Below are 26,063 nucleotides of genomic sequence, written 5' to 3'. Positions count from 1 at the left end.
TCTTACAGCCAAGGGCTCTAGGCAGACCACTTGAGGGCACTCCCAAAATTCAGATCAGGAAAAAGGGATATGGCAAGAGGATCTATAGATCTTTAAAGACCTTTAAGCCAAAATTTTCATTAAAATAGTGCTAAGAAAGTATGTTGAAACTTCTGAAACACTGTAATTTTAGCAGTAACTTAGCATTTTCTTACTCAAATGCAAATCATGCACTCTAAGACTTTCAAAAGACTGTTCTGAAATAACTGCACAATATAGTCAAAACATATTTATTACTTTAAGTGTCATTTTGTACACTCCAGTACAAATACAAGAATATAGCCGTATTTACAGGTATCGAAAAGAAATCTGTATATTCAAACCCCACATCTAAATACAGTAGCTTTAAGTCCTGACCTACAGTAGTTCCGGTTTGCAGAGTAAATTACTTCACAACACCTCCCGCTTTGAAATAATCCCTTACAGCTAACTGGGTTTAAACAATATTGTTTGAAATGGGGTACAATTCATCTTCCCAAAGTTTTAAGTACCTCCTTTCCAAGGTTTTCTAAGTGTGAAAGATCTATAAAATTTAGAAGATAAAACCATTCATCTGAGCTATTAAAAGAAGCATCATGTCTTTTTAAAGAAAAGTTGAAGCATGGAGTTTTCAGTGTGCTTAAAAACTGGAGTTGGACTATAGTCCAAGTTTTAAAATTAAAAGGTAGTCAAAGTAGTTAAACAGGAAACAACTGGAAAAAAGTAGTAAAGCTGGTTAAGAGGAAAGACTTTCTAACAGATCCCCCCTTCACAAAATACATTTTATTACAGTATCAGTTTTTAAGGTTTGAATAGAAGACTACTAACGTCCTTTTTAAAAATAAAAACCCTGAGGTTTCCTAGGGGCTCTTTGTATTTCTATTTCCAAATTATAGGAACCAAGGTGCAAATCAAAATGAGACACACGTTCAAAGCCATGGCAACTATATAAAGAATATTTGAGGATATTATGCCTATTTTAATAAATATTCCCTGGTTATCTCAAGGTTAGTAGCTGGACACAATGTATTAAAAGTGTGATACTTAAAATAATTTACTACAGAATAAGTGAATCAAATATTGTAAAAATATTTCCACAAAAATTTTAATTTTGTTTAAAAATTCACCAAGAAATTTCATTTTAGGCATCTTCTCCTATATATATATGTGAGCAATTCACTTAGGGACGTAAACATTTTTTAAAGCAAAGGAATAAGAGGACACAGACCAATAAGCTATTAGCAAATAAAATTCAAATTTACCTTAAATCACAAGTCAAGTCGCCCTCTGATCAGGAAACATTTGCCTACTACATCACAAATTGCTCACTTCTTCCCAGGAAAGACACAGGACTCCATCAGTGAGAGTTCTATTTAACAATGCTCTTTGGAGTTAATTTTACATGCACTAATCAAGCCCAGAGAATGTTATTAACAATCTTACAGGTATGAACATTTCATGATAGGATTTGACATTTGTCTTTTCTTACATTTTAAAAGTATGCTCAAGTTACAACAACAAAAAGTTTCCAGTGTAAGATTTTAATTCCTCTTAACTACACTGGAACATTTTCTTTTCGTATTTTAGAAAATATCATTCATACTATTGCTTACATTTTACTTTTTGAGTTTCCTGAAAGGTCTGAGCATTATCATCTATACTTTAAATATGCTTAAAGCACATGAGCAATTTTGGGATTTTCATATCCAAAAATGCAACATTGTCTAACATCACAAAATAAGCCCTTGGTGCTGGCAGTTCTGAAAGCACATAAATATATCTGCCTCAACAGGATATAAGTCTCTAGATCAGGTAAGATTTTGAAATTAAATTTTCTGCATAAAGAAACCCTTGTGATTTGATAAATACTGGCAGTGTCATGCTAAGGCCATGTGACCAATATTTTAGAAAAGAAAAAAAAAGCCAAGGTAATTTTATAGTAGCAATAGTTTCTTTTTTTATTTTAATATACTTTAGGAAACAATATACAAAGCTGAGCTTTCCCACCATTTCCAGATAACAGAAGGAAGCTCCAATTACACAAATTTAGCGTTTTGTGATGGCTAAGAACAGCAGTCAGCACCAGACTTGAACAGTTAGCTACAACACAAACATCCTTCAAAATGAAATGTCATAATAGCAAGACAGGTTAAACCAGGGTTTATAACAAATGACAACCACTTGGGAAGTGACTTAATCATTCTTGTTGAATTTTGTATTTCATTAAATATCTTATACACAATTTCCTGTTAATATGCTTTAAACAAAACCTCCCTTAAGGAATTATTTCAATTAAGTATAAATATTCAACAAGAATAGTTCTGATAAAGAATCCCCAGGTAGTTCAAATTCTAATATGCACTGACCGAAGGAAAAGAAAAATAACAATTTTTTGTTTGTTTTAACATGTTTATTACAACAGATACAATTCACATCTGACTAGCTTTGTTTCCTCTTTCCCCTCCCACAACCATGTTCATTGGGCCATTTCCTTATATGTGAGCAATCAATGTACTTTCAGCACACATGCCCAGCAGTACTTTTAAGTCCATTCTTACAGGGTGCAAATGGATCTCAATAATTTATACAAACAAGTGGGTTATGCTCGATCACTGCAATTTCAAGCTACTGTACACAGGAATGAAAAGGTTATAGAAAAGTGCCATAGCAACAGTGCCTTAAGAAAGGAGAAAAAGAGGAGCCTTAAAAAAATGGATAAAATCAGATCAAGGATTTCAGAGGGAAATGGAACACACGGGAAATGAGAAACATTTCTCTGCAAAACAAATGGAGAAGCACTGCTCTTGATCAGGTGCAAGTGTGGAAACAGTTGTTTCATGATATTTTGTACACTGCCCATATGGTTCAAAATCGTATCCTTAAGACACAGATCGCCTGGCGCTTGCACTGAATTTTTGAAAATGCAAGATTTCTGAATGATAAATTAACCCCCCAATTTTTTTTTTTTTTTTTAAAAAAGCTAATTTTGCAGACAGGTTTACATGTAAAAGGCTAGGTATTTAGCCACCTCAGCATTGATTAGTTTTGGATGTCTAAGCTCTGTTACACATGGCTTCCCATGGCTTCACTCTACAAAACATATTTACAACGTGAAGAATACATCTACAAGAAATCTACATTTCAAGGGTTTTACAAATCAATCTTGTATCTTTCCCCTGAATTGACTCTCACAGACCCCATCCCCTTGTCATTTCCTTTGCCCAGCTTAACGGTCCAAAGTCTACTTAAATGCAGCTCAAAAATGTTAAGATTGGGCAATAAGATTTACAGTTCCTGTACGCAAAACCATGTGCAATTATTCACATCTTCACACCATGAAGGAATTCTGATTTTTTAGCTTTTCGAGTTCCTTAATTTGTTGTCTCAAAAAGAGTATCCTGAAAAATAAAAGAAAGCATTAGAACTTGTGTGGTTCATATATAAATGTTACAGAAAAAACAAACAAAACTTTACTACAAAAATATCTTAAAAAGATAAAATAAGTAACTATAATTAAGACTAAGTAATTAAAAGTGGATTAACCTAAGGGCACCTGGGTGGCTCAAACAGTTGGGTGTCCTGACTTCTGGTTTCGGCTCAGGTCCTGATCTCAGGGTTGTGAGATCAAGCCCCATGGGGGCATCTGTGCTCAGCAGAGAGTCTGCTTGAAATTCTCTCTCCCCCTCTCTGCCCTTCCCCACTCAGATAAATAAATCTTTAAAAATAAATAAATATGGATTAGAGTTAAAACAAAATGACCAGTGAATGTACGACATATTAAAGAACTAGGATAACAAAAGTTAGAATGTTTCCTAGTTCTCTAACGATTTCTCAATAATCTGACTATAAAGACTGATTTAAAATGTGGTTTGTTTGCTGTATCAATCACACACACACACACACACACACACACACACGGCAGCAGATATTAAATATGAGACAAACCTATACTTTGTGTGTTTTCTAGGCCACAACAGAGTAAGCCTAGAATTAACAAGATACAAGAAGCTTAATTTGAAGAACAATTCTCAATATACACATAGGCTCAGAAAAACAGAGCTGAGTCAATGTCCAACTGATACGAATATTTAAAACAAACTAGAGATTTCCATGAACTTCGTAAAACTATTCCCCTTTTGACCTTGACCCCTCTCTTCTGTAAAGTATGATACATACTGCCTGTACCAGAGAATTAGGCGTAATCATAAAGTGGCCTGCTATTTACCAGTGCACAGTGTCAATAGCTGAGGCTGCAAATAATTTCCAAAAGTCCAATCACCTATCTTAGTAAGCCAAAATTCAGTCAAGTTTTACGTATGCTTAAAGTACTTTCAGAACAGAGAGTCAACAAATCCTACTTCCTATTCACAATATAACTCCAGATACTTTTATAATTGAAAGATTGGATAAAATCTTACTTGGTATTTACTAAATATTTGCAGTTTCATGTTAAGACTAACTCTGCTTGTGATCCAGTAACTTATACAAACAGGATGTGAGAGGGCATTAAAAGTTTGTCCTTGATTTTGCAAGACACATTAAAAAAATATCTGTACTATTTACTGGGATGTAGATATCCTTGAGTAGGATACTAGACTAAGAAATGTGAGACAATAAATGTTTAGGTGAAAACAATTCAGAAAATAGGTATACTTGCTAGACAATCAGATTTCTAAGAGATCTCTAGGTGATCCAAAGACAATGTTAATAGTGATTTGAAATTTCAACTAAAACTTAGCAACTGTGTACTACCCTTAATCGAAGAAGAGATCCTTTATAATTAGTTGCTGTCAACAATTCACTTTTTATTTTTTTATTTTTTTTTTAGATTTAGATTTATTTATTTAGTTGACACAGAGAGATCAAAAGCAGGCAGAGAGGCAGGCAGAGAGAGAGGAGGAAGCAGGCTCCCTGATGAGCAGAGAGCACGATGCGGGGCTCGATTCCAGAACTCTGAGATCACGACCTGAGCCGATGGCAGCAGCTTAACCCACTGAGCCACCCAGGCGCCCAACAATTCACTTTTTAAAAGTATTTTTATTTTTTTTAAAAGATTACAGCATAGTTAATAGTGTTCTACCATTTCACTTTTAAAATATTATTGTACCTTACAGAGTTGTAAGAATAAAGTCTAATGAAGCATTTACCATGGGTTAGAGAATTAAAATCTAGACACCATTACCATTCACCAGGCATATCATTAAATTATAAAAATGCAGTCATAGTGTGGGGTGCTTGGGTGGCTTAGCTGGTTGAGCCAACTCTTGGTTTCGACTCAAGCCATGATCTCATGGGTCTAGAGATAAAGAGTCCCATGTCAGGTTCTGCGCTCAGAAGGAAGTGTGCTTCAAGATTCTCTCCCCTTGTCCACTGCCCTCCCCAAATTAAATCTTTTTTTAAAATGCAATTACAGTGTTAAGGAACAGGATGTATCAAAGAGAAGTTTAAATTTCAGAAATGAAATTTTATTTATATCCTTCAGTCTGATTTAAGATATATAATGCTAAGACAAAAACTCTGACCACAAAAACCTTACCTTTGCTCTCGCAAAGTTGCTTGAATTTCACATACTCGGACTAACGATCTTAAATTTTTTAATTCAGTACAAATTTCTGACATGTGAACACTTCCCATATTATGGGCTTCTTCTCGCAATCTCGATGCCTATAATTAGAGAGATTATAAGATCACATAAAATATAAGTCACAATCACAAAATAACAATCATTAAATTTGAGTACAACTTTATACCAGGATTACAGAATCCTTCTTCTTTAAATCCACAAAAGTGATAGTGAATCTAAGGGGGGAAATTATTTTCTTAAAAAACAACAACAACAACAAAAAACATTAAAAAACAACCTGTCTCTATTGGTGGGAGATAATTTTCAAAAATGTCCCCTTCAATTTCTGGAGAAAACAGTATTTCCTATTTTAGTATTTGATAGCACTAGGATAAAAGAACTCATGATTTGTGGTTTTTAAAAGATGCTGAGTCAGCCAGAGTAAGGTTCAGGTGTAACACTGATAAAAGGGCCTTGTGTCATAAGATACAAATTAACTCTGTGAACTTAGAGAAAGTTTCAGTCAGTAAATCACTGGGAAGAGAAGCCAATGGCAGTTACTGAAATGTTCAAAGGTCCCTCATTCCAAAGCAGAACTGGCTGAATGGAAAAGCACATGGCTTTGAGCCCTATCGCTGTTTTAACTGGGTGATCTTGGTATTCTAATTTATTTGGTCCTAAGGGCCTCACTGGTAAAATGGAGAACTCATTATCTGTACCAGTTAACAGTTTTGAGAAGTGGAAGACACTTGGCACAGTGCTAAATGCTGAGTACTTGGTAATGGAAGTTATAACAATAATTATATTAAAATATTTTATGGGAGGGGCACCTGGGTGGCATGTGCCTTTGGCTCAGGTCATGATCCCAGGATCGAGCCCTCATCAGGCTCCCTGCTTGGTGGGAAGCCTCTTTCTAATTCTTCCACTCCCTCTGCTTGTGTTCCCTCTCTCTGCTAAATAAATTAAATCTTAAAAAAAAAAAAAAAAAAAAAAAAATTTATGTGAAACCGTAACAAATTATCTCCTAAATACCTTAAAACAAATACTTAGAAAATATTTTATAGAGTGACTATAAACAATCTAATTAGGAATTAGTTATTTCAAACAAAGCTTAAATTCAGTGACCTAGATTAGATTTTCTAAAAGTAGAAGTTGTATTTTTGTCACTCATCCACAGGTAAAATACCTGCTGTGAGTCATACCTGCTTCTCTGCATGATCTGCAGGCCATCCTTGAACATGTTTTATGAGATTTTCATTGAAGTGTGCTGCTAGCGTAGGTGTTAATGAACATGTAGGTCGGGCTGATGAATTCTGTGGTACAACTGTTGCATTTGATGCATTACTACTAGAAGTATGGTTTGGACCAGGTGATGGACTTCTCTGGCTACTGGAAGAAAAAACAGAATTGAATGTGTACAATGTTTTAACAAGTAGGCATCCTAGAAATTGTCCATAACTTCTACTAAATTAAAGATATCCAAATTCCTAAGAAAAATTTGTTATATTAACATCAAATAAACAGAATTTAAAATCCAAAGTGTATTTATATCATGTATTCCTCTAACACACTTTTGGGGGAAAAAGAGCCCTTTTAATAAACACTAATGTCAGTTAAATTTAGAGAGTGCTCTCCAAATTTGACCTGTTCATTTTGTATACCAGAAACACTAGTAAGAATGTAACTAAGAAATGGTCACATTTTAAGAGTTGTAGATATAAAGCACAACTGAACGTTCTATCTTAAATACATGTGGATAAAGAGGGGAAAAATATATTGCCTTTGTTTAACATCAGAACAAAGTACTGAAGCAGAGGGTAGGTAATGTGAAGCAAAATACAGGCATTTTACTGGACAGCAATGAATGAATTCAGTGGCAAAATAAGACCAAAAACATAACACTCTGAGACTATTTATATTCTTCTAAAATACTATATGGTTTGGGCCAGGGTTTGGGGATATGGTGGTGAGAACCAAAAATTTAATCACCCAAGTTGATTTCCTACCTGCTTCACCAGACTTGGCTCTGAATGAATTTCAGTTATTTCCAAAAACTAAATCTCCCAAAGGATGAAGAGTTTTCATCACTGAGGATATTTAAAATAATACTGCAGCCTCTAAAGACAATTTAAAAGAAGAATTTCCCAAAAATGTTCTGAGCAATGGCAACATTGCTGGAGTAAGTAGACAGCTTCCCAAGGTGATTATTTTGAAGGGAACAACTCTCATTTGGATGTATAAGTTCTGAAATGCTTGTTTAGAAAACAACAATAAAAACAACAGTTGAATTATTTTGCCACCTCATAGCAAGAAATAAAAATAGGAAAATCAATCAAATGAAAATCATTTAAAGTTGTATTTTTAATTAACAAAGAAATGTGACAACACAATACAGCCCTATCTGACAAGCATTCCATACAGGGGTCAGAGTTGAAGCTATGAGGAAAACCTAACACATACCAGTTGGGAAATATTGGACCAAGTTTTAGATTTAACATTTTTGGCTTCACCAATACTCAAATTTAAAACTGCTATGAGGAAGTTAAAAATGAGGTCATTTCCAACAAGTCAAGTATTACAGCATCAGGTGCCCTCTACCTACAGGTATAAATCACATACTGTTAATCCTATCATATCCTAATAAGTAAAATTCTTCAAAAATAACAAGGCTTCCCTACTGGAGATAACCACTTATTTATACATAAGATCTGCCTCTGTCAATCTTTTAATACATAAAACTTAGCCTATCCATGGATTCTAATGAGATCAAATTATATTATACATATATTTTATAATATTCAAACAATGCCACATGCAATAGTAATGAAAAGAATAGTATTTCAGCACTTATCAACTTACTTTGAGCGCTGAAGACTTCGAGGAGAGACAGGCTCATGACCTTGCTGCTTGTCAGCAGTTACAGGCTGCTGTGTGGCCGATTGGGAAACCGGTCCTTGCTTAACTACTGGAGTACTAACCTGCAATGTCAAAATCTGGTGAGACAGGCTTCTATTACACAGATAAATACCACAGTCATTAAATAATAGCAAAGTACTATCAATGAGAAGTCCCTGTTACTTCTTTTTTTTTTTTTAAGAAATGACATCATTCTTTCTTTTTTTTTTTTTTTTAAAGATTTTATTTATTTATTTGACAGAGAGAGATTATAAGTAGGCAGAGAGGCAGGCAGAGAGAGAGGAGGAAGCAGGCTCCCTGCTGAGCAGAGAGCCTGATGCGGGACTCAATCCCAGGACCCTGAGATCATGACCTGAGCGGAAGGCAGCGGCTTAACCCACTGAGCCACCCAGGCGCCCCCTGTTATTTCTATTCTTTAATAATTCTTAATATAACATGAGCTGACCTGTTTCATAATAAAATGAGTATTAGCGATATAGACATATTTAATTGTGTGAATCATGCTCATTAAGTTCCCAAATCCACACACCCCTCCAAATTTAGCTGGATAATCTTAAACTCTGAAAAATCTAGAGATTTAAAGAATTAGAATCAAATAAAGTTCATGCAGTTAGAAGAGTCTAGTTTTGAGACTAAAATCTAATTTCTTCATAAAATGGCCTAGGGCCATAAGACTACTTTCTTAGCACAATAGCACTAGTTCTCCTAATGTTGAGCTCAGTTTTCTTTCCAATACACTAAAACAGCTCTTCTGATTTACTGTTACTTTTATATCAATAAAAATTAATGTTACCACATTCTACAAATACAGCTGCTCAAATTTGAACCATATATAGAGGTCCGTGACTATCAGTGGGGATATATATACTATATATTCAGATGCCACAAAGAGAAAACCCAAGTAGTTTCAAATATAAGACCCAAATTAAGGCACAAAGGCAGATTGAAAGCCATTTCTAATTAAGTCATACCCTCCAACAGCAGTTCTTTAAAAATTTTTTTTTTCTTTTTAGGTTATTTGTGCAAGAGAGAGAACATAAGGGGGGAGGGGGGCAGAGGAAGGGAAAGCGGACTCCCTGCTGAGCTAGATCTGAGGACCCTGAGGTCATGACCCAACATGAAGGCAGATGTTTAACCAACTAGGTGCTCCTGGCACCCCCTTTTTTTGAGTTATTTTTTTGATTAATATTCTCTCAAACAAATCTCAATATCCTGGCTACTTCTAAACATAAAAGAACATTTTTCAGGGCACCTGATTAAGTGGCTGCCTTCAGCTCGAGTCATGATCCCAGGGTCCTGGGATCGAGTACCGAGTCGGGCTCCCTGCTCAGCAGAGAGCCTGCTTTTCCCTCTGTCTCTGCCTGCCACTTTGCCTACTTGTGCTCTCTCTGTGTCAAATAAATAAATAAAAATCTTTTAAAAAAAAAGAAAAGGAAAGGTAAGAACATTTTCCCAAGGTCTACATATTACTTATTGAATGCCCACTTAAAAAAAACCAAACAAACAAAAAAAAAACTTGGAAAAATTTTCAAATGCAAAAAACCGATAGCCATATGCTTACAGGATTTGAAATGCTGATTTTACCAATGACTGTAAAACTAACACTACCACTTACTTCACTTTTAGTCATCATTTATTGTACTCTGAAGATACTACCCTGAGGATGAGTTTTAAGCTCTAGTAGTAAGGCCTCTATTGCTGAAACTCACATTTTTATCTTCCTCCATCAAAATGCAGGTAAACAGTAAGAAATTACATAATAAACTAATACTTGGGGGAGGGGGTTTGGGAGAAGGGGGTGGGATTATGGACACTGGGGAGGGTATGTGCTTTGGTGAGTGCTGTGAAGTGTGTAAACCTGGTGATTCACAGACCTGTACCCCTGGGGATAAAAATATATGTTTATAAAAAATAAAAAATTAAATTAAAAAAAAATTTGAAAAGATTTTATTTATTTGAGAGATCACAAGTAGGCAGAGGCAGGTAGAGAGGGGGGAAGCAGGCTCCCTGCTGAGCAGCGAGCCTAAGACCCTGGGATCATGACCTGAGCTGAAAGCAGAGGTTTAACCCACTGAGCCACCCAGGCACCCTAAACTAATACTTTTAACACAGAATTAAAAAATTCAGTCCAGACTGACCCTAAAACGTACTTAGATAAATAAACAGGAAAGGGACAAGCCAAAAGGAAGGCCTTAAACCGTGCCTACAAACACTTTCAAGTCATGTTTCAATGCATTTTTATTTTTAGGCTTCTGTTTCTGATTTGATTGCAATATAAAATTTTTGGCGAGACGCCTGGCTGGCCTAGGTAGAGCATTCAAATCTACTACCCACAATGAGTTCGAGCCTCACACTGAGTAGACTGCTTAAAAATAAAACCTTGGGGCTTGGGGGGGGGGGGGGATCTTTGGCATGAAGAATTAAAATAGCCCTCTTTTAGATTTCCTAAATTTACAATTAAGAAGACGACAATTGCAACTTGCATATGCCAACTTCCAAATCTTTTAATGTTTTGCTGGTACAGTAGGACTGTAAAGCCAAGAATGAGCATAAGTGGGAGGTACAAGACTAAATGATGTAATACAAAATCTTAGTGTAGCATTGTTAAGGTCCTGTTTCTAGTCCAGTCAGAAAAGACCAACAATTTTTAACTGTGCTCTGGGGAGTCATCCATGAAAGACCTTGCCTGGATAAACACAGGTAGTACAGCTGAGTAAAATGGGTTCTGTGTTCAGGTAAGACCAAGGCCTCAAATTCTGACTCCACCACAAAACCCAGATTTAACTGAAGGCTTCATTTTCTTATCTAATAAATGAAGCAAACAGTAGTTGATTCTCATTATAGGAAGTTAAAAATAACACATATAAAGCTCTTAGCACAGAAATGGACTCCTTTCTAAAATAAAAGTATGGGAGGAAAAGCCACGAGAAAACCTGTTCTCTCCTATCCTTTAGAGCTAATAGTATACTCTTCTTATTTCACTCTCCATGTCACAAATCCCAAAGTCAGGAAGAGAAAACAATCAGCATGTAAAAGCACAGGTGATGGGGACACCTGGGTGGCTCAGTCAGATAACAATCTGACTTCAGCTCAGGTCATGATCTCAGGGTTCTGGGATCAAGCCCCACGTTGGGCTCCTCGCTTAGTGAGGAGTCTGCTCGTCCCTCTACCACCCACCCACTGTGCTCATTCTCTCTCTCTCTCAAACAAATACAATCTTGAGTAATAATAGTAATAAAATAGTAATAAAATAAAATAATAGTAATAAAAAATAGTAATAAAGGTGCAATTCCCCTCCTCTAGCCCCTCAATTTACTGAGACTCTAACCTGTCTCTATTCTCACCCATCATTCACTCCACCACTACATTCTTCAAGAGGGCTTTTTCTACACGACAGATTCTAAAACATTAAGCTTGTTTTTTCCAAAAGTGAGTGCTTTCTTTTCCAAATTTCCCTCAAAGGCAACATACCTTTGGCTGTGATGAAACAGGAGGAGTACTAATCAAAGGTTTGATTGGGACTGTGTTAGTCTGAGGTGTGCTTATTCTTGGAGACACATACGATCTTGGGGATGACGCATCAGAAGTTAAAGACATTGGAGACTGATTAGATGGCTGGGCTGTGAAAAAGTGAAGCAATTAATTTTAAATAAACCCAAACTTCTGTAATACATGTGCAGAGGTCTTTCCATCTCTCCACATGCCACCTGAACCCCAAAAGAGAACACTCACTTATCTGAGAAAGTCTGAAAGTACTCACTGGGCCCACACGAAGTAAAATGAGCTGTGGATCAGAACCAAGGACACCCAGTGAGTGCCTCTCCCAACCGCCTTCTTAGGTTGAAGCAAGAAAGTAAGCCTGAACCTATTCTCATATGGAAGGCATCCTCACTATTCTTATTTCTTTCTTAATTTACATTTAGGCCTGTATCTCCTGCCTCATGAGGCTAACCCTGAGGGTTATAAGTCTTTTTCACTACTATATTTCAATTTTAAAATAAGTATTCCTGGCTCAGTTTATCAATTTTCTGAATTGGGGCTGGGGGACAAGTCAAAGTGAACCTTTCATTTCTCCTTTGTTCCTATGTATGTCTCTTTCCATTGGATGCTTTCACAGAAAAGAGAAATAGCTCATTCAAGTAAGGACTTAAGCATTTCTGTATCCTCTGGTCAAAAACCATCGAACATCAAACATGAACCAAACTTCCAACTCTTAAAATTTATTCAATGTTTCACAAAGATTGAGGACATACCAGTTTACATTCACCTTTGAGGTAAAATATTTCATTGACAAACTCTGATTTAAGGATGTATTACAGATTTGATGGCAATACTGCAAGATAAATGTCAATGCTCGCCTCATCTCAAAAAATAAAAATACTGTATATACTAGTGTAAAAAAAAAATCAAACATCAAATCATTACAGCTAATCTCTTCGAAGACTAAGAAAAATATGCTATGAATCCCCCTCCAAATCAATATACAATTCCAGTGATACCTAAGAAAATGAATACCTTGTGTAGAGAGCTGAGCAGCTTGAGAAATCAAAGAAGTTATGTTGAAAGCAGACGGTCCAGCAGTAAGAAACTTATGAATTATGGACTGCAATGAGGCTTGTGTCACAGCTGCTGTAAGAACTAAAAACATATCTTAAATTAAAATAAAAACAGAGGCATATTAAGGCATTAGTAACGACTCAAAAACTTAAAGCAACCCCAGAGAAAACTGCCGTGTTTCAAACTGGAACTCTCAAAACAGGAATCTAGAAAATAAAATGGGTCTAGAGATAAATGATCTGAGGCAGAGGAAAAAAGCTTAATGGTTTGTAGCATGGAAAAACAGTGGTTTCCTTTGCACTAAAATTTTAAGTGCTCACTGGAACTTCTGATTATACCAGAAACCTATTCACTGATAGCTAATATGGCATTTACATATTACATATGTAATATGTATATATTACACTTACATATAATATGGCATTACATGTAACTTCATATTACAAAAGGTAAGTTACAAATGTAGCTATTTCATGCAAATGCTTTATTAGACAAGCTAACCATTCAAACCCTACCAACACCCTCTCCAACAATCTTTTAAAAACAGACATTAAAAAGCTAGGTAATTTAAGAACATCATGGATTTTTAGAGTACAAGATCTTTTATTATTGAAATTTTTTCATGTTATGACTTCTTCAAACTGTTTAAAAGCCCCACTTTCCCTAGTAAGACATATACCTATCAAACAGGAGAAGGGCATAGTTATCTAAAAAGAATAAAATCAAAATGCAGAAAAGTACAATAAAAGCAAAGTTATTGACCAATACCTGAAATAGCTCCATTTTTAAGATAAAGGAAGAACTTAACCACTGACTACTACTGATAAATACATTATGTGACAATGTACACAAGTCAAAATTGACTATTCTAAACAGAAAACTTTGCAATGATCTTAGGACTATTTAGTTTGTGAATTAAAACTATATCCACTTTTACTCAGACTTCTTTGAATCTAGGTTAAGTAATTTAGTAGCATAATGAAAAGCAAAGTTGGAATTAACAATTAACCAGGAAAATGTTATCCATTACCTCCCATCTCAAATTTTTTTTCAAGTATTTTAAGAAGGAACTACCTGAATTCCCACTTTTAGTAGTCACCCTATTTTTAATATTCCAAATAATTGTTTATCCATATACCAGAGGTTTTTCTTGAAATGTGCTAGAACTCAAGTGTTTTTGTATCAGCTTTGGGAAATGCTCTTTGTTTTAACTTAAAAAAAAATTTACCATAAACATTAGGCAGACACAACAGCTTATCTCCAGTAACTACCAGGTACACCAGGTACATAGCAAGTCTTAAAAAATACAGAAAAATCCATATATCGCTAACTCAATTACAAAACCGAAGGCTTTAAACAATGGAGGATATAAACTCAAAAGAATTAAGCTCAAATGTGAATTTCAAAATGAAACAAAGATCATTCCTAAACTGGGGATTTCACTAATCACAGAATTCTACACAATGCAAATGAATTTAAAAATTTGTTACTGTAAAAATTTACCTTCATTTATTTTGGATATGTCCACATTAGAATTATTAAGTTGCAGTGTGGCTTGCAAAGCAGGCAGCAGCTGTCTAAGAAGGTTTGGGTCCTGAAGTAATGGAGGTATTGGTGACTGTGGAACAGGAGAAACAGGGATTGCTGAAGCAGATGTTGGAGGTGCAGATGTGGGATTCAGTCCAGAGGCAGAAGATGTGGAAGGAGTTGTGCAAGAATGTGATACAGATTTGTCTCCTGGTGTAGACTCTAAGTAAAAAGGAGATAACAAGGCTGAAAAAATTACTTGAATAGAGGAAACTAGAACATCAAAAAAGCAACTTTCATATGCCAAACAACTAACTCAAGTAACCTCATTTAATCTTTGCAAGGTAGCACAGAGCGGGGCTCAGTAAATATCTGATTAGAATAATGAAGCAGACATTTTTATATCCCAATTTCATAGGTGAGAAAGGTCTCTTGAAAAAGAAAGAATAAGTAATTTGCTTGATATCACAAAACCTGGTAAAGCAGTGATTCAACCGTATTTGTGTCTGATTCTAAAAGTACCTTGCTCTGTTTCAAACCCAGTTATGTATTAACTACACATTCAAGTAAGTTTCTATTATGATAAAGGGACAATACAGTTCTCAGGACTTCATTTAAGATGAAAATGTTTATAATCATAATAACAACCCTTCTAAACATAACAAAGGTCTGAAAACAAATCAGGACTGCCCCTATCACAAGCACCTCCAAAAATGCGCTAAGGGAATCAGATGAATGAGACTCTTTCAGTATTTTTTATAAACAACTGAGCTTCCAGGGACACCTGGGTGGCTCAGTTGGTTAAGCTGTGGCCTTTGGCTCAGGTCATGACCCAAGGTTTCCAGGGTGGAGTCCCACATCCAGCTCCCAGCTCAGTGGGGAGCCTCTTTCTCCCTCTCCCTCAGCCTGGGGGCACTCTAACAAATAAATAAATAAAATCTTTAAAAAAAAAAAAACCCCACAAAACCAAAAACTGAGTTTCCAGGTTACATACTTTCCTTTGGTAATTAAAAATATAAAGCACCTAAGCTCTATCTGTAGCGTTTAAAAATTATTGGCACTAAATAGGATCCTTTTTAAATAGCAACCCCACCCATGATACTCTATATTCAGTATTTAAAAATAAACAACAACAACAAAAAAAGTGTAAAACATGCATGGAAAATTAACATTATTTGAAACCTGTCACTGCAAATTATGTATACAGAGTCAACACAATTGTGGTCAAAACCTCAGCCACAGTTCTGGCAGCATGTGACAAACTGATTCTATTAACTTACTTGAAAAAGGTAAGGGCTAGTACAGTCATGAAACTCATGAAGAAAAAGACCACAGCTAGTAAAATGTGTCTTGTCAGTATAAAAACTTACATTTAAAACAAAACCAATTTAATGTAGATTTAACTTCTACACCTATGTTCAGAAATCTTTACAACTAGGAGATGAAAACAGGAAGGTACACAGGAAATTCACAAAAAGCAAACCTCACATTCACATCACTGACCATCAAAGTACTCTTAAGGAACTCCTATCAATCAGAAAAGACAACGTATCCCGTAGAAAAACAAAAAGGGGGGGGGCATGAAATAAAGACATTTCATAGAAGAAACCTGAATGGTTTTTAAATCACAGAAGATGGGGCGCCTGGGTGGCTCAGTTGGTTAAGCAACTGCCTTTGGCTCAGGTCATGATCCTGGAGTCCCAGGATCGAGTGCCATATTGGGCTCCCTGCTCGGCAGGACTCTGCCCCCCTTCCTCTGACCCTTCCCCTTCTCATGCTCTCTTTCTTGCTCTCTCTCAAATAAATAAATAAAATCTTAAAAAAAAAAAAAATCAAAGATGATGATCAACTTCACTGATAATCAGGAAAATGCAAATTTAAATCAAGAGGATATCCTTTTATGCTCACCAGAGTGAGAGAAATTTTTAAATTCTGACAACAGCAAAAATTAGAAAGGTGTAACAGGAACTTAACATTTCTGGTGGAGACTAAATTGATAGACCCACACAGCAAAGTAAGTTGGCATTAACTAAGAAATTAGGAGATGCAAACACTCGATGACCCAGTATTTCCCCATAGTGAAACTATAATGTATATAAATTGGGAGAAACATTCAACAATTTTTATAATAGTATGCTTATTTTTTTACTTTATTTTTTTTCAGCATAACAGTATTCATTGTTTTTGCACCACACCCAGTGATCCATGCAATACGTGCCCTAATACCCATCCACCTGGTTCCCCCAACCTCCCACCCCCCGCCCCTTCAAAACCCTCAGATTGTTTTTCTATTTTTTTAAAGATTTACTTGAGAGAGAGAGAGAAAGAGAGATCACAAATACGCTGAGAGGCAGGCAGAGAGGAAGCAAGCTCCCTGCTGAGCAGATAGCCTGATGCTGAGCACAATCCCAGGACCCTGAGATCATGACCTGAGCTAAAGGCAGAGACTTAACCCACTGAGCAACCCAGGTAACCCTGCTTGTTTTGATTTTAACACAAAACTATGAACAAACTAAATGTCCACCAATAGAAAGATGAACACTTAACTATTTTCATACCATGGAATTTTACTAATATAGTTAACTTTAATGGGGAAAAAAAAAAAAGCTGGAAACATGGAAACAGAGAACCTCTGGGTAAAAACATGAAGACTCAACTATTCAAGATGTTTATATATATTCTTACAATACTGGCCCAAAGACTAAGTATGAAGATTTGCTGAAGTATCTTTAATTTCCCATATGCAACCATTTCTTGAAGATTTTCAAGTTCAAATATACATTATATAACCTGAATTAAAACTGCCATTATTATGTATGAAAGTTCCAGGAACACTGCATTGGAGTATTACACTGCTACCTAATAACTATAAATCCTCATTTCCAATTCTAAGAACTAAACATTCATTAATCTTCACATCCCCACAAAGCTGGGAATTACTAGCAAACTTACTAGAGAGGGACTCCTCTATCAGCCTTTTTATACCACCACTAATCAAAGAACTAGGGTCAACAGCTCTCTCGTATGGACCTCACAACTGCTTTAAAATATATTTCATGGCTATGTTTATCAACTACTATCAAAACTCATAAAGTCTAAAACATTTTAATTTTTGTAAATCATGCATTTCAAAGGTAGATTATTCACTCTGGCAGACCTCTGGTATGTTCAACTTTGCTGTCCTGGATTCAGAGAGAAGTATACCGAAACTTGAATGACGTTAAGATTTTCCCTAGGTGAACCTGTCAATTATTGCATTTTATGGGGTAATTACAGATGACAGTAGGAGTTTTCTCCAGGATCATATTCCTTAAGGGTCAGCTTAGGGGATATACAGCTTAGGGGCATTCTTAATTAATGTTTAAACTGAAAGAAGTTCTTAGGTGCCTGGGTGGCTCAGATGGTTAAGCCTCTGCCTTCGGCTCAGGTCATGATCAGGGTCCTAGGCTCCGAGCGCCGCATTGGGCTCTCTGCTCAGCAGGAAGTGTGCTTCACCCCCTCCCACTCTATGTCTGCCTCTCTGCCTACCTGCGATCTCTGTCAAATAAATAAATAAAATTTAAAAAATGAAAGTAGTTCTGTATTTTTACTTTCTGCATGAACAATCAAATTAGTACTTACATACCATTGAAATGATCATTACTCTTTTTATCTTTATTGTGGCTTTCTTCTGTTTTTAATGACAGGAGTTGGGAGAAGGTGTAACAGTTTTCAAATGTACTTTGATGCTGCTAAATCTACCCACAGATTTCAAAAATTAGCAGAGCTTAAGAACTCTTTAATGTTGCCCTCCAAACCAAGAAAAGGAAATATCCAATAGAAAATACTTATCACCATAAAGAAATAAAGTAACAAATACTAAGTATCCTTAACTCCTAGTTTATTCACTCTCAGGAGAAATTTCCTTTGAGGTTTTCTGAGAGATGATCACTGATGACTAGTAGGAAACCAGCTGATACTACATACTACCTATGAGACTCTTAACAGGTAACATCTTTATCTAAATGCCAGAATTTTTCTATTAAAAGGTCTGATTGTGATTATTAGTTTTCAAAATAATGTGTATCAGAATCATCTATAAACGAAACAAAACAACAGATACCTATATGCCCTTAACTGATTTCTGAAAAACAGATTAGAGAGTTTCCAAGGTTGCTTTTAACTTTAAAAACCAAAGGAAACAAAACCAAAATAAAGCAGCACAGCACAAACATACAGGAGTGAGTGAAATTAATGATAAGCTCCAAGACAGGAAAGTGCGATATCATTTTTCCAAGGGGGGTCTTCAGCACACTATTTTCTTATTGAGGTATAACTGACATACAATACTATAATGAGTTTCAGGTGTTCAGCACTGTTAGCTGTATATACAGTGAAAAAATCACCCAACATAGTCACGCAATTTTTTTCTTGTGATGAGAACTTCTTGAGATGAGAACTTTCGAATATGCAACAGAATTATTAACCACATAGTTGCCAGACTGGACATCACATTGCATGCTTTATTTTTTAACTGAAGTCTGTACCTTCTGACTTCATTCACTCATTTTGCCCCAGGCACCACCAATCTGGGCTCTGCAAGCTTGGTTTTGTTTTGTTTTTTAGATTCTTCACAGAACTTCCACACTATTTTAAATAATGGCTCCACTCCCCTAGAAGACACATCCATACAAATGCCCTTCCAAAGCATGTTACATGTTAAACATTTTACCTATTACTTACCTCAATCTACATGTGTAATTGAGAACAACATATGGAGTTTAAGAATATGAATATAAAATGCTAATCGGCAGTGTTAGTTTTACTATTACAATATTACAAAAGGGGGCGCCTGGGTGGCTCAGTTGTTAAGCATCTGCCTTTGGCTCAGGTCATGATCCCAGGGTCCTGGGATCCAGGCTCTGGCTCAGCAGGAAGCCTACTTCTCCCTCTCCCACTAGCCCTGCTTGTGTTCCCTCTCTCACTGTATCTCTCTGTCAAATGAATAAATCAAATTTTTAAAAATACATATATATATAAAACAAAAGAAAGGTATTGGTTGGGTACCTCTCCTCTGTGTTCTGCGTGCCTTAACACAGGTGTACTACACTGTCCAGCATCTTCTATTATATAGTTTATCTTCCCCTTCTATTAGAACTTGAATTTCTTCAGGAGAGGGATTCTGTTGTTATCTCCCTCTGTACCCCTGGTAAAAAACAGGATTTGGCACCAAGACGGCATCAACATGTACTTGTTGAATGGGTGCCCAACTCTGCAATAAAGGCCCAGGGTCATGTACACGTGCTCTCCCTCTTAACCTGTAGGTTTAGAACTTATGATAATGGGGAGGAAAGCCTACGGTCTCCATCCATAAATAACTGACAAAACAGACAATTAACAGCTTACTTTATGCTACTTTCATAAAGATAAATGTATATAGTCTTAGAGTTAAATTTGATTGATGTAGGCTTACTTTAAATAATCTTGCAAAATACTAAACCTCTATTCTTTTTTTAAAAAACACAGAAAGGAAACAGAACTATGTGGAATAAAAATAATTAAAAAAAAACAGTCATCAAATAAACTTTTCTGTATGTTTAATTTTAATTAACAATTCTATTTATCTGAAACCTCTTAATCTGGAATCCATTAAGAAAGCAGGCTAACATACTAAACGTACTTATACAAATTTGTATCAAAACTAAATATTAAAAAATAAAAACTTGGACCTTTGAAAACAGTTAAAGCAGAATTAAATATATATAAGGTAATAAATGTAGTATTACAAACCATATCTATAGGCTCTTCCACTTTTAAAGAATACCATCCTCCATTCTCATTCCTTAAATGAATACTTTCCCAAGTATTAAAAAAAAAAAAACTAGCTTCCTTTGAGCATTTTTTGTCTCTTCCCTAACCTTTTTAAACTTAAATTAAGTCACTTTCCCATCTGACATTTCTAAGACTTACAGACCTCTAACCAACTCTTTCATATGAGCTTTAAAATATGCTATCCTCTGATTTTTTAAATAAATGCTTTAACAAAACTGTCCCTTTATGCCTGTAAATAGAATTATTCATTCACATTTCCAATGCTTACCAGTAGGGGGCATAAAATACCAAAGACTAAACTTCACATATAAATCAAATAGAAATCTGTTAATATACCATACCCTGACTCTTTAAGGTTGAAAGTAATATTTACCTCTTCTAACTCTAGGCACCATTCAAAGTATCTAAGAGTATAAACCAAAGTCAAAATCTATTTCTGACCTACATTTTTCTGGTATGCCAAATAATTCCTTTTAGATCTACAGTAAGATTAAAAAAAAGAAATAAAAGACACTGAACTTAAAAGAGTAAACAAGTACCATACTGCATTTCTTTTTTTTTTTTTTTTAAGAATTTTATTTATTTATTTGACAGAGAGAGAGATCACAAGTAGGCAGAGAGGCAGGCAGAGAGAGAGGAAGAAGCAGGCTCCCGCTGAGCAGAGACCCGACGTGGGACTCGATCCCAGGACCCTGAGATCATGACCTGAGCCGAAGGCAGTGGCTCAACCCACTGAGCCACCCAGGTGCCCCACCATATTGCATTTCTAATCATAATTTCCTCTGATGCTTAGACAGTTGCTGTAATACTCAGAGACATGTGAACAAAGCTCAAACCACTGACACAACAAGGGCAGTCTGTTTTGTTCTATTTAGTAGTAGTCCTGTTACACGGACGATTAGGATATGGAGAAATTACAAAGGAAGTACTTCAATGTAGGAAAAAACTGTAATAAGGTGAAAGCACCTGGTATATAATGTGACTTTCATTTACTTTTAATCTGCTAATTCATGAATACATTAAATCATATATCCACCCAGAACCTTTACTATGCATTTACAAAGGTATTTAAGTATGGTGCTGATGTAAAATACATTAAGATGTATTTCTACAACCTACTTTTTGTTCAACCGAGGAAATCTTTATGGTAATACCTATAAAGGATAAACGTATTTTGCAACTTTTTAACAGATTTCATTAACCAATTTTATTAACAGATTTTATTAACTAACCAACTTACTCCCACCAACTGTGCTTCCCCATATTCAACTGGTAAGTCACTAATCTTACGGGAGAAAAATCTTATTTTAATATTAATTTCCAGTATACACTGATAATATTTCTGTTGAAAGTTTTTTTCCCTTTGCTCTGATACATGTCATAAAACTTATCATTTTAACTACTTCCCAGTTTACAATTCAGGGCATTGAATATTTATACATTATCGTACAAATATTTCACCACCATCTATCTCAAATTTTTTCTATCTCTCCAAACAGAAATTCTATAACCAATTAAAGAAGGGCTCCTCATCATCCCACGCCCTAGTAGCTACTATTCTTTCTGCCTCTATTAATCTGCCCATTCTAAGTACTGCATATTAAGTGTAATCACATCTTTGTGATTTGTCTGGCTCACTTACACTAAGGTCTTCAAGGTTCACTATGTTGCAGTAGCATGTGTGAGAATCTAATTCCTTTTTAAGGCGGAGTAATATTACATGTCTGTCTAACACGTTTTATTTATTTACTCTCTATCAGGTGATGGACACTTGGGACGGTTTCCACCACTGGGCTATTGTAAATAACACCGGTACAAAGATCAGTTTTATTAACACCTGTTTGATTCCCTTTCTTTTGGTTATACACCTAGGCAAAGAACAGCAATTCTGTTTGTATTTGAGGAACTGCTAAACTGTATTCCGTAAGAGCTGCACCATTTTGCACTCCTACAAGCAATGTACTAGAGTTCTAACATCCTCAAAAACACTTATTTTCATTGCTATTTTTCTAATAATCATCCCAAGCGGGTGAACCGTTGTTTTACTTAGTTTTGATTTGCCTTCCCTGATGATTTAACCCTTTTCATGTGTTTACTGCCAGGCCTTAGAGAAAATGTCTTTCAAGTCCTTTGGCCATTTTTTAACTAGGTGGTTTCATTTAATTGTTCAGTTATAGGATTTCATATATATGGATATCATCCCTTAATAGATAAGGATTCACAGCTTATTTCCTATCACTTGGTGGATTGCCTTTTCCCTCTAGAGTGCTCTGCTACAGTTTTTGAATTCTGATGGTCCAGTTCATCTATTTTTTCCTTTGTTACCTGTGCTTTTTGTGTCACATCTATGAAATCACAACCCAATCCAATGTCATAAACATTTTCACCTGTTTTCTTCTGAGAGTTTTATAGTTTTAGCTGCTAAGTTTAGGTCTTTGATCCATTTTTTAGTTAATTTTTGTAGCTGTAAACTAAGGCTGACAACCTTAAATTCCTCTTCCATAACTGCTTATTCGTATCTGTTGCTCATTTTTCTACTGTACTGTCTTTTTCCTATCGTTCTGATGTATTCTTAACGTACCCTTAACATACTGTTATGTATGTTACAAGTTATGTTCTACCAATTTGAGATGTGTCTTTCAAACCTTATCTCTGTCAAAGTTTTAAATGTCTTATGTATTCAAATCTATCAACATTTTTTTAAAAGGCAAATACATTTAGGTCTTGATTTCAAAAGCCCTCCCCTGCCCCTCAAATTATAAACAGTATTTTCTAATATTTTTTCATCATAGCTATTTCCCCTGTCTCATTGTTCAAAGTGCCATTAGGTTGACTAACATAATTTTATTTTAAACTTACTAAAACAGACTAAATTCTTCCATGAAGGTATTTGGTTATTCAACAAAATGCGAATGACTAACTCTGTGGCCAATTTTCCTAATTTTCATGAATAGTTAGTAATCATAGAAATTACTATAAAGCAAAGCAACGGAAGGAGGGCTGAACGTGGCCCACTAAACCTAGTTAATGACCTTCTAGACTGGCTGTAAAAGGCTACTGCCTGAATGCGTATGTAAGTCCTCAAGTTCATTCAAATCTACAGATACTATCAAAACATAAAAGGTAAGCTTCTTCCAAGTGATTAACTCACACCTCATGCTAATGACTGACTAATTCCCCCCTCCCATTAGGTTGAGGGTGGAACTATGTAACCACTCAAATATTTAAGATACAGGTTAGCCCTCAGAAGATTAGCATAAATCACTGAATAGGTTTGCTTCTTTAGTTATTCTGCTTTACTTTTCAAGTTTATCTATGCTAATAAATCATAATTCTAAATTACTAAATAAGACACTTGCTAATTAAGGTCATCAAACTCTTTTGACTCTTGACAGTTAATTGGCCAAAGTGATGGTCTCTTGCTTATTTGTCATTTCATGAATCTGGGGGGGAGGGGCAGAGTACTAATAATTTAGAATGGTTAATGGAAGAAAAGGGGGAGGCAGATACACCTGGATGGCTCAGATAGTTTAGCTTCTTGACTCCTGGTTTCAGCTCAGGTCATGATCTCAGGGTCATGAGATTAAGCCCCTCATCAGGCTCTGAGCTATGTGCGAAGTCTTCTAGAGATTCCGTCTCTCTCTCTCCCTCTCCCTCATACTCCTCCTCTCTTGCTCTCTAAATCAGTCTTTGGGGCGGGGGAAAAAAAAATGGTTAACAGGATGCCAACTGATAAAAAAAAAAAAAACCATGTTTTAGGTTTTTAAGCACATCACTGTCCCTATTACTTTGTTTCATGGTTGGTTGTCCAACAGAGTAACCTTGCCAATAGATGTACAAATGTTACCCTAACAATAAATAAAGATCTAAAAGATACCTGATCTCATTTCACCCTACCTAACACCAGGATTGTTCCCTACCAAACCAGAACTTCAAATTCTATACACTCTCTTCTAGCAAGCACAGACTGAATTTATCTCAGGTTCTTTTTCTTTTAAGGCACACTGGCTTATTAAACAGATCTAAATCTACTGCTGGTATCCTTTAATTAGTTTCACCACAAATGTTAATACTTTTCTTTTTCTCCAAATACATTTTTAAAACCATGACCTCTGCAGGTACTTCCCCAACCCCTTAACACACTTATTACCATTCTTTCAGTTATTTACCCACCTACAACAAGTACTTACTGACTACTTGTTATTCTGTCAACAACTAGGGACAGAGCGATGGTACACAATGACAAAGATCTTGCTCCCATATTATTTTAGCATCCTACCACTAACAGCCCCAGATAGAGCTTAGCTATATACTACTGGCACTTTCAACCAAAAGTCTGAAGGGTCTGATCTTACCTAACCATCAACATTTTAATATAAATTAGCTGTTAAGGAAAAATCAAACAAGGAAATCACTGTATTGATGAGAAGAGTCAATAGGAAGCTTAACTTGAATAACATGAATGCCTCCACTGAGGGAAAAAAACACATTTCAAATTAATGGACACTTCATAAATGTAGACTAATTGGTAAACAATCTGAAAGATCTGAATTGTTATACAATTTATTTAAAAAAGTAATATTGCCTTCATTGATATATAAGGAGTACTCAGAAAGACTATACCAATTTTTCCTATTTCAATAGTCAACTGCAAGGTAATACAGTCTTTTCCTGTTTAAAATTATTATATACAGAAGTTTTAGATAAAGTTTGGGATTAACAAACATACTTCGTAGAACTAAAAATGACTCATCTGTTAGAAATTCTGAATTTCTGGGAGTCCAAATTAATATAGATTTATGTCTTCATTATCTACAGTTTTATGGCGAGAACATGAATTCTGGAGAAGCTGCCTCTACCATCTAACAGTGGCAATGTTCAGGCTCTTATCTAAGAGATACACCACCATCTCTTACAATGTTATTTTAAGAAATAAACTATAAAATGTATAGTATATACTTAGCACCAAGCCTGGTATATAGTTAATTTTTAATAGTATTTAAAAAGTCTATCAGGAACAGATTTGAAGAATGGAGGGAGAAGGTAGAAAGCGAACAAAGTTCAACATGTAATTAACACCTAACTGTAAGCAGTTTAATTAAATGAACTAAAATTATATTTGGTAAGTGCTCTAACAAACCAATGTAAGAGAGGTTAAATGACAATGAGAACCCAAGGACATTAGGGCTGGCTCTTAAATAAAGAGTACTGAGTTCAACAGAATAAAAGAAAGAACATGTCCTTTTGAGCAAAGGCTCAAAACAAGAACGAATACAACATGCCCAAAGAAATGTACAGGTTTGCAAAGATGAATTATAAGGAATGTGAGATTGGAATGCTGAAGATCAAACTAGTCAGAAAGGCCACAACCAGACTGTTAAGTACTTGCTATAATCTTACTAAGAAGTATGTATGGACTTTATCCTGTGGATAATTGAAAACTATTAAAAGGGAAAAAACACAACCCAACATGTATTATTTTTTTTTTTTTAAAGATTCCATTTATTTATTTGACACAAGTAGATGGAGAGGCAGGCAGAGAGAGAGAGGGAAGCAGGCTCTCCGCTGAGCAGAGAGCCCGATGCGGGACTCGATCCCAGGACTCTGAGACCATGACCCGAGCCGAAGGCAGCGGCCCAACCCACCGAGCCACCCAGGCGCCCCCCAACAT

At 35.7% G+C, this 26,063-nt stretch overlaps 1 protein-coding gene across 10 annotated transcripts in view; it reads right to left on the bottom strand.

Moving 5' to 3' along the window:
• Nucleotides 1-1,950: 1,950 nt before the first annotated feature.
• Nucleotides 1,951-26,063, bottom strand: part of WAC (WW domain containing adaptor with coiled-coil) — an 84,362-nt gene continuing 60,249 nt past the window's right edge. For 9 of the 10 annotated variants that reach the window (XM_004779353.3, XM_013049353.2, XM_045087418.1 and 6 more), the window contains 7 exons: nt 14,558-14,803; nt 13,013-13,135; nt 11,969-12,117; nt 8,441-8,559; nt 6,784-6,970; nt 5,555-5,682; nt 1,951-3,416 (listed from right to left, as the gene is read on the bottom strand). In XM_004779353.3, the coding sequence (XP_004779410.2) occupies nt 3,347-3,416; nt 5,555-5,682; nt 6,784-6,970; nt 8,441-8,559; nt 11,969-12,117; nt 13,013-13,135; nt 14,558-14,803 (1,022 nt within the window). In that variant the 3' untranslated portion in view covers nt 1,951-3,346. The remainder of the gene's footprint in view (nt 3,417-5,554; nt 5,683-6,783; nt 6,971-8,440; nt 8,560-11,968; nt 12,118-13,012; nt 13,136-14,557; nt 14,804-26,063) is intronic. The other variant, XM_045087414.1, reaches the window with a different exon arrangement.

Source organism: Mustela putorius, unplaced genomic scaffold (genome assembly GCF_011764305.1).
Source record: "Mustela putorius furo isolate JIRA1106 unplaced genomic scaffold, ASM1176430v1.1 tig00001130_pilon_pilon_pilon, whole genome shotgun sequence".
Lineage (NCBI taxonomy): Eukaryota > Metazoa > Chordata > Mammalia > Carnivora > Mustelidae > Mustela > Mustela putorius.
Note: the sequence above shows the minus strand (reverse complement) of the source record. Positions and strands in the feature narration are given on the sequence as shown.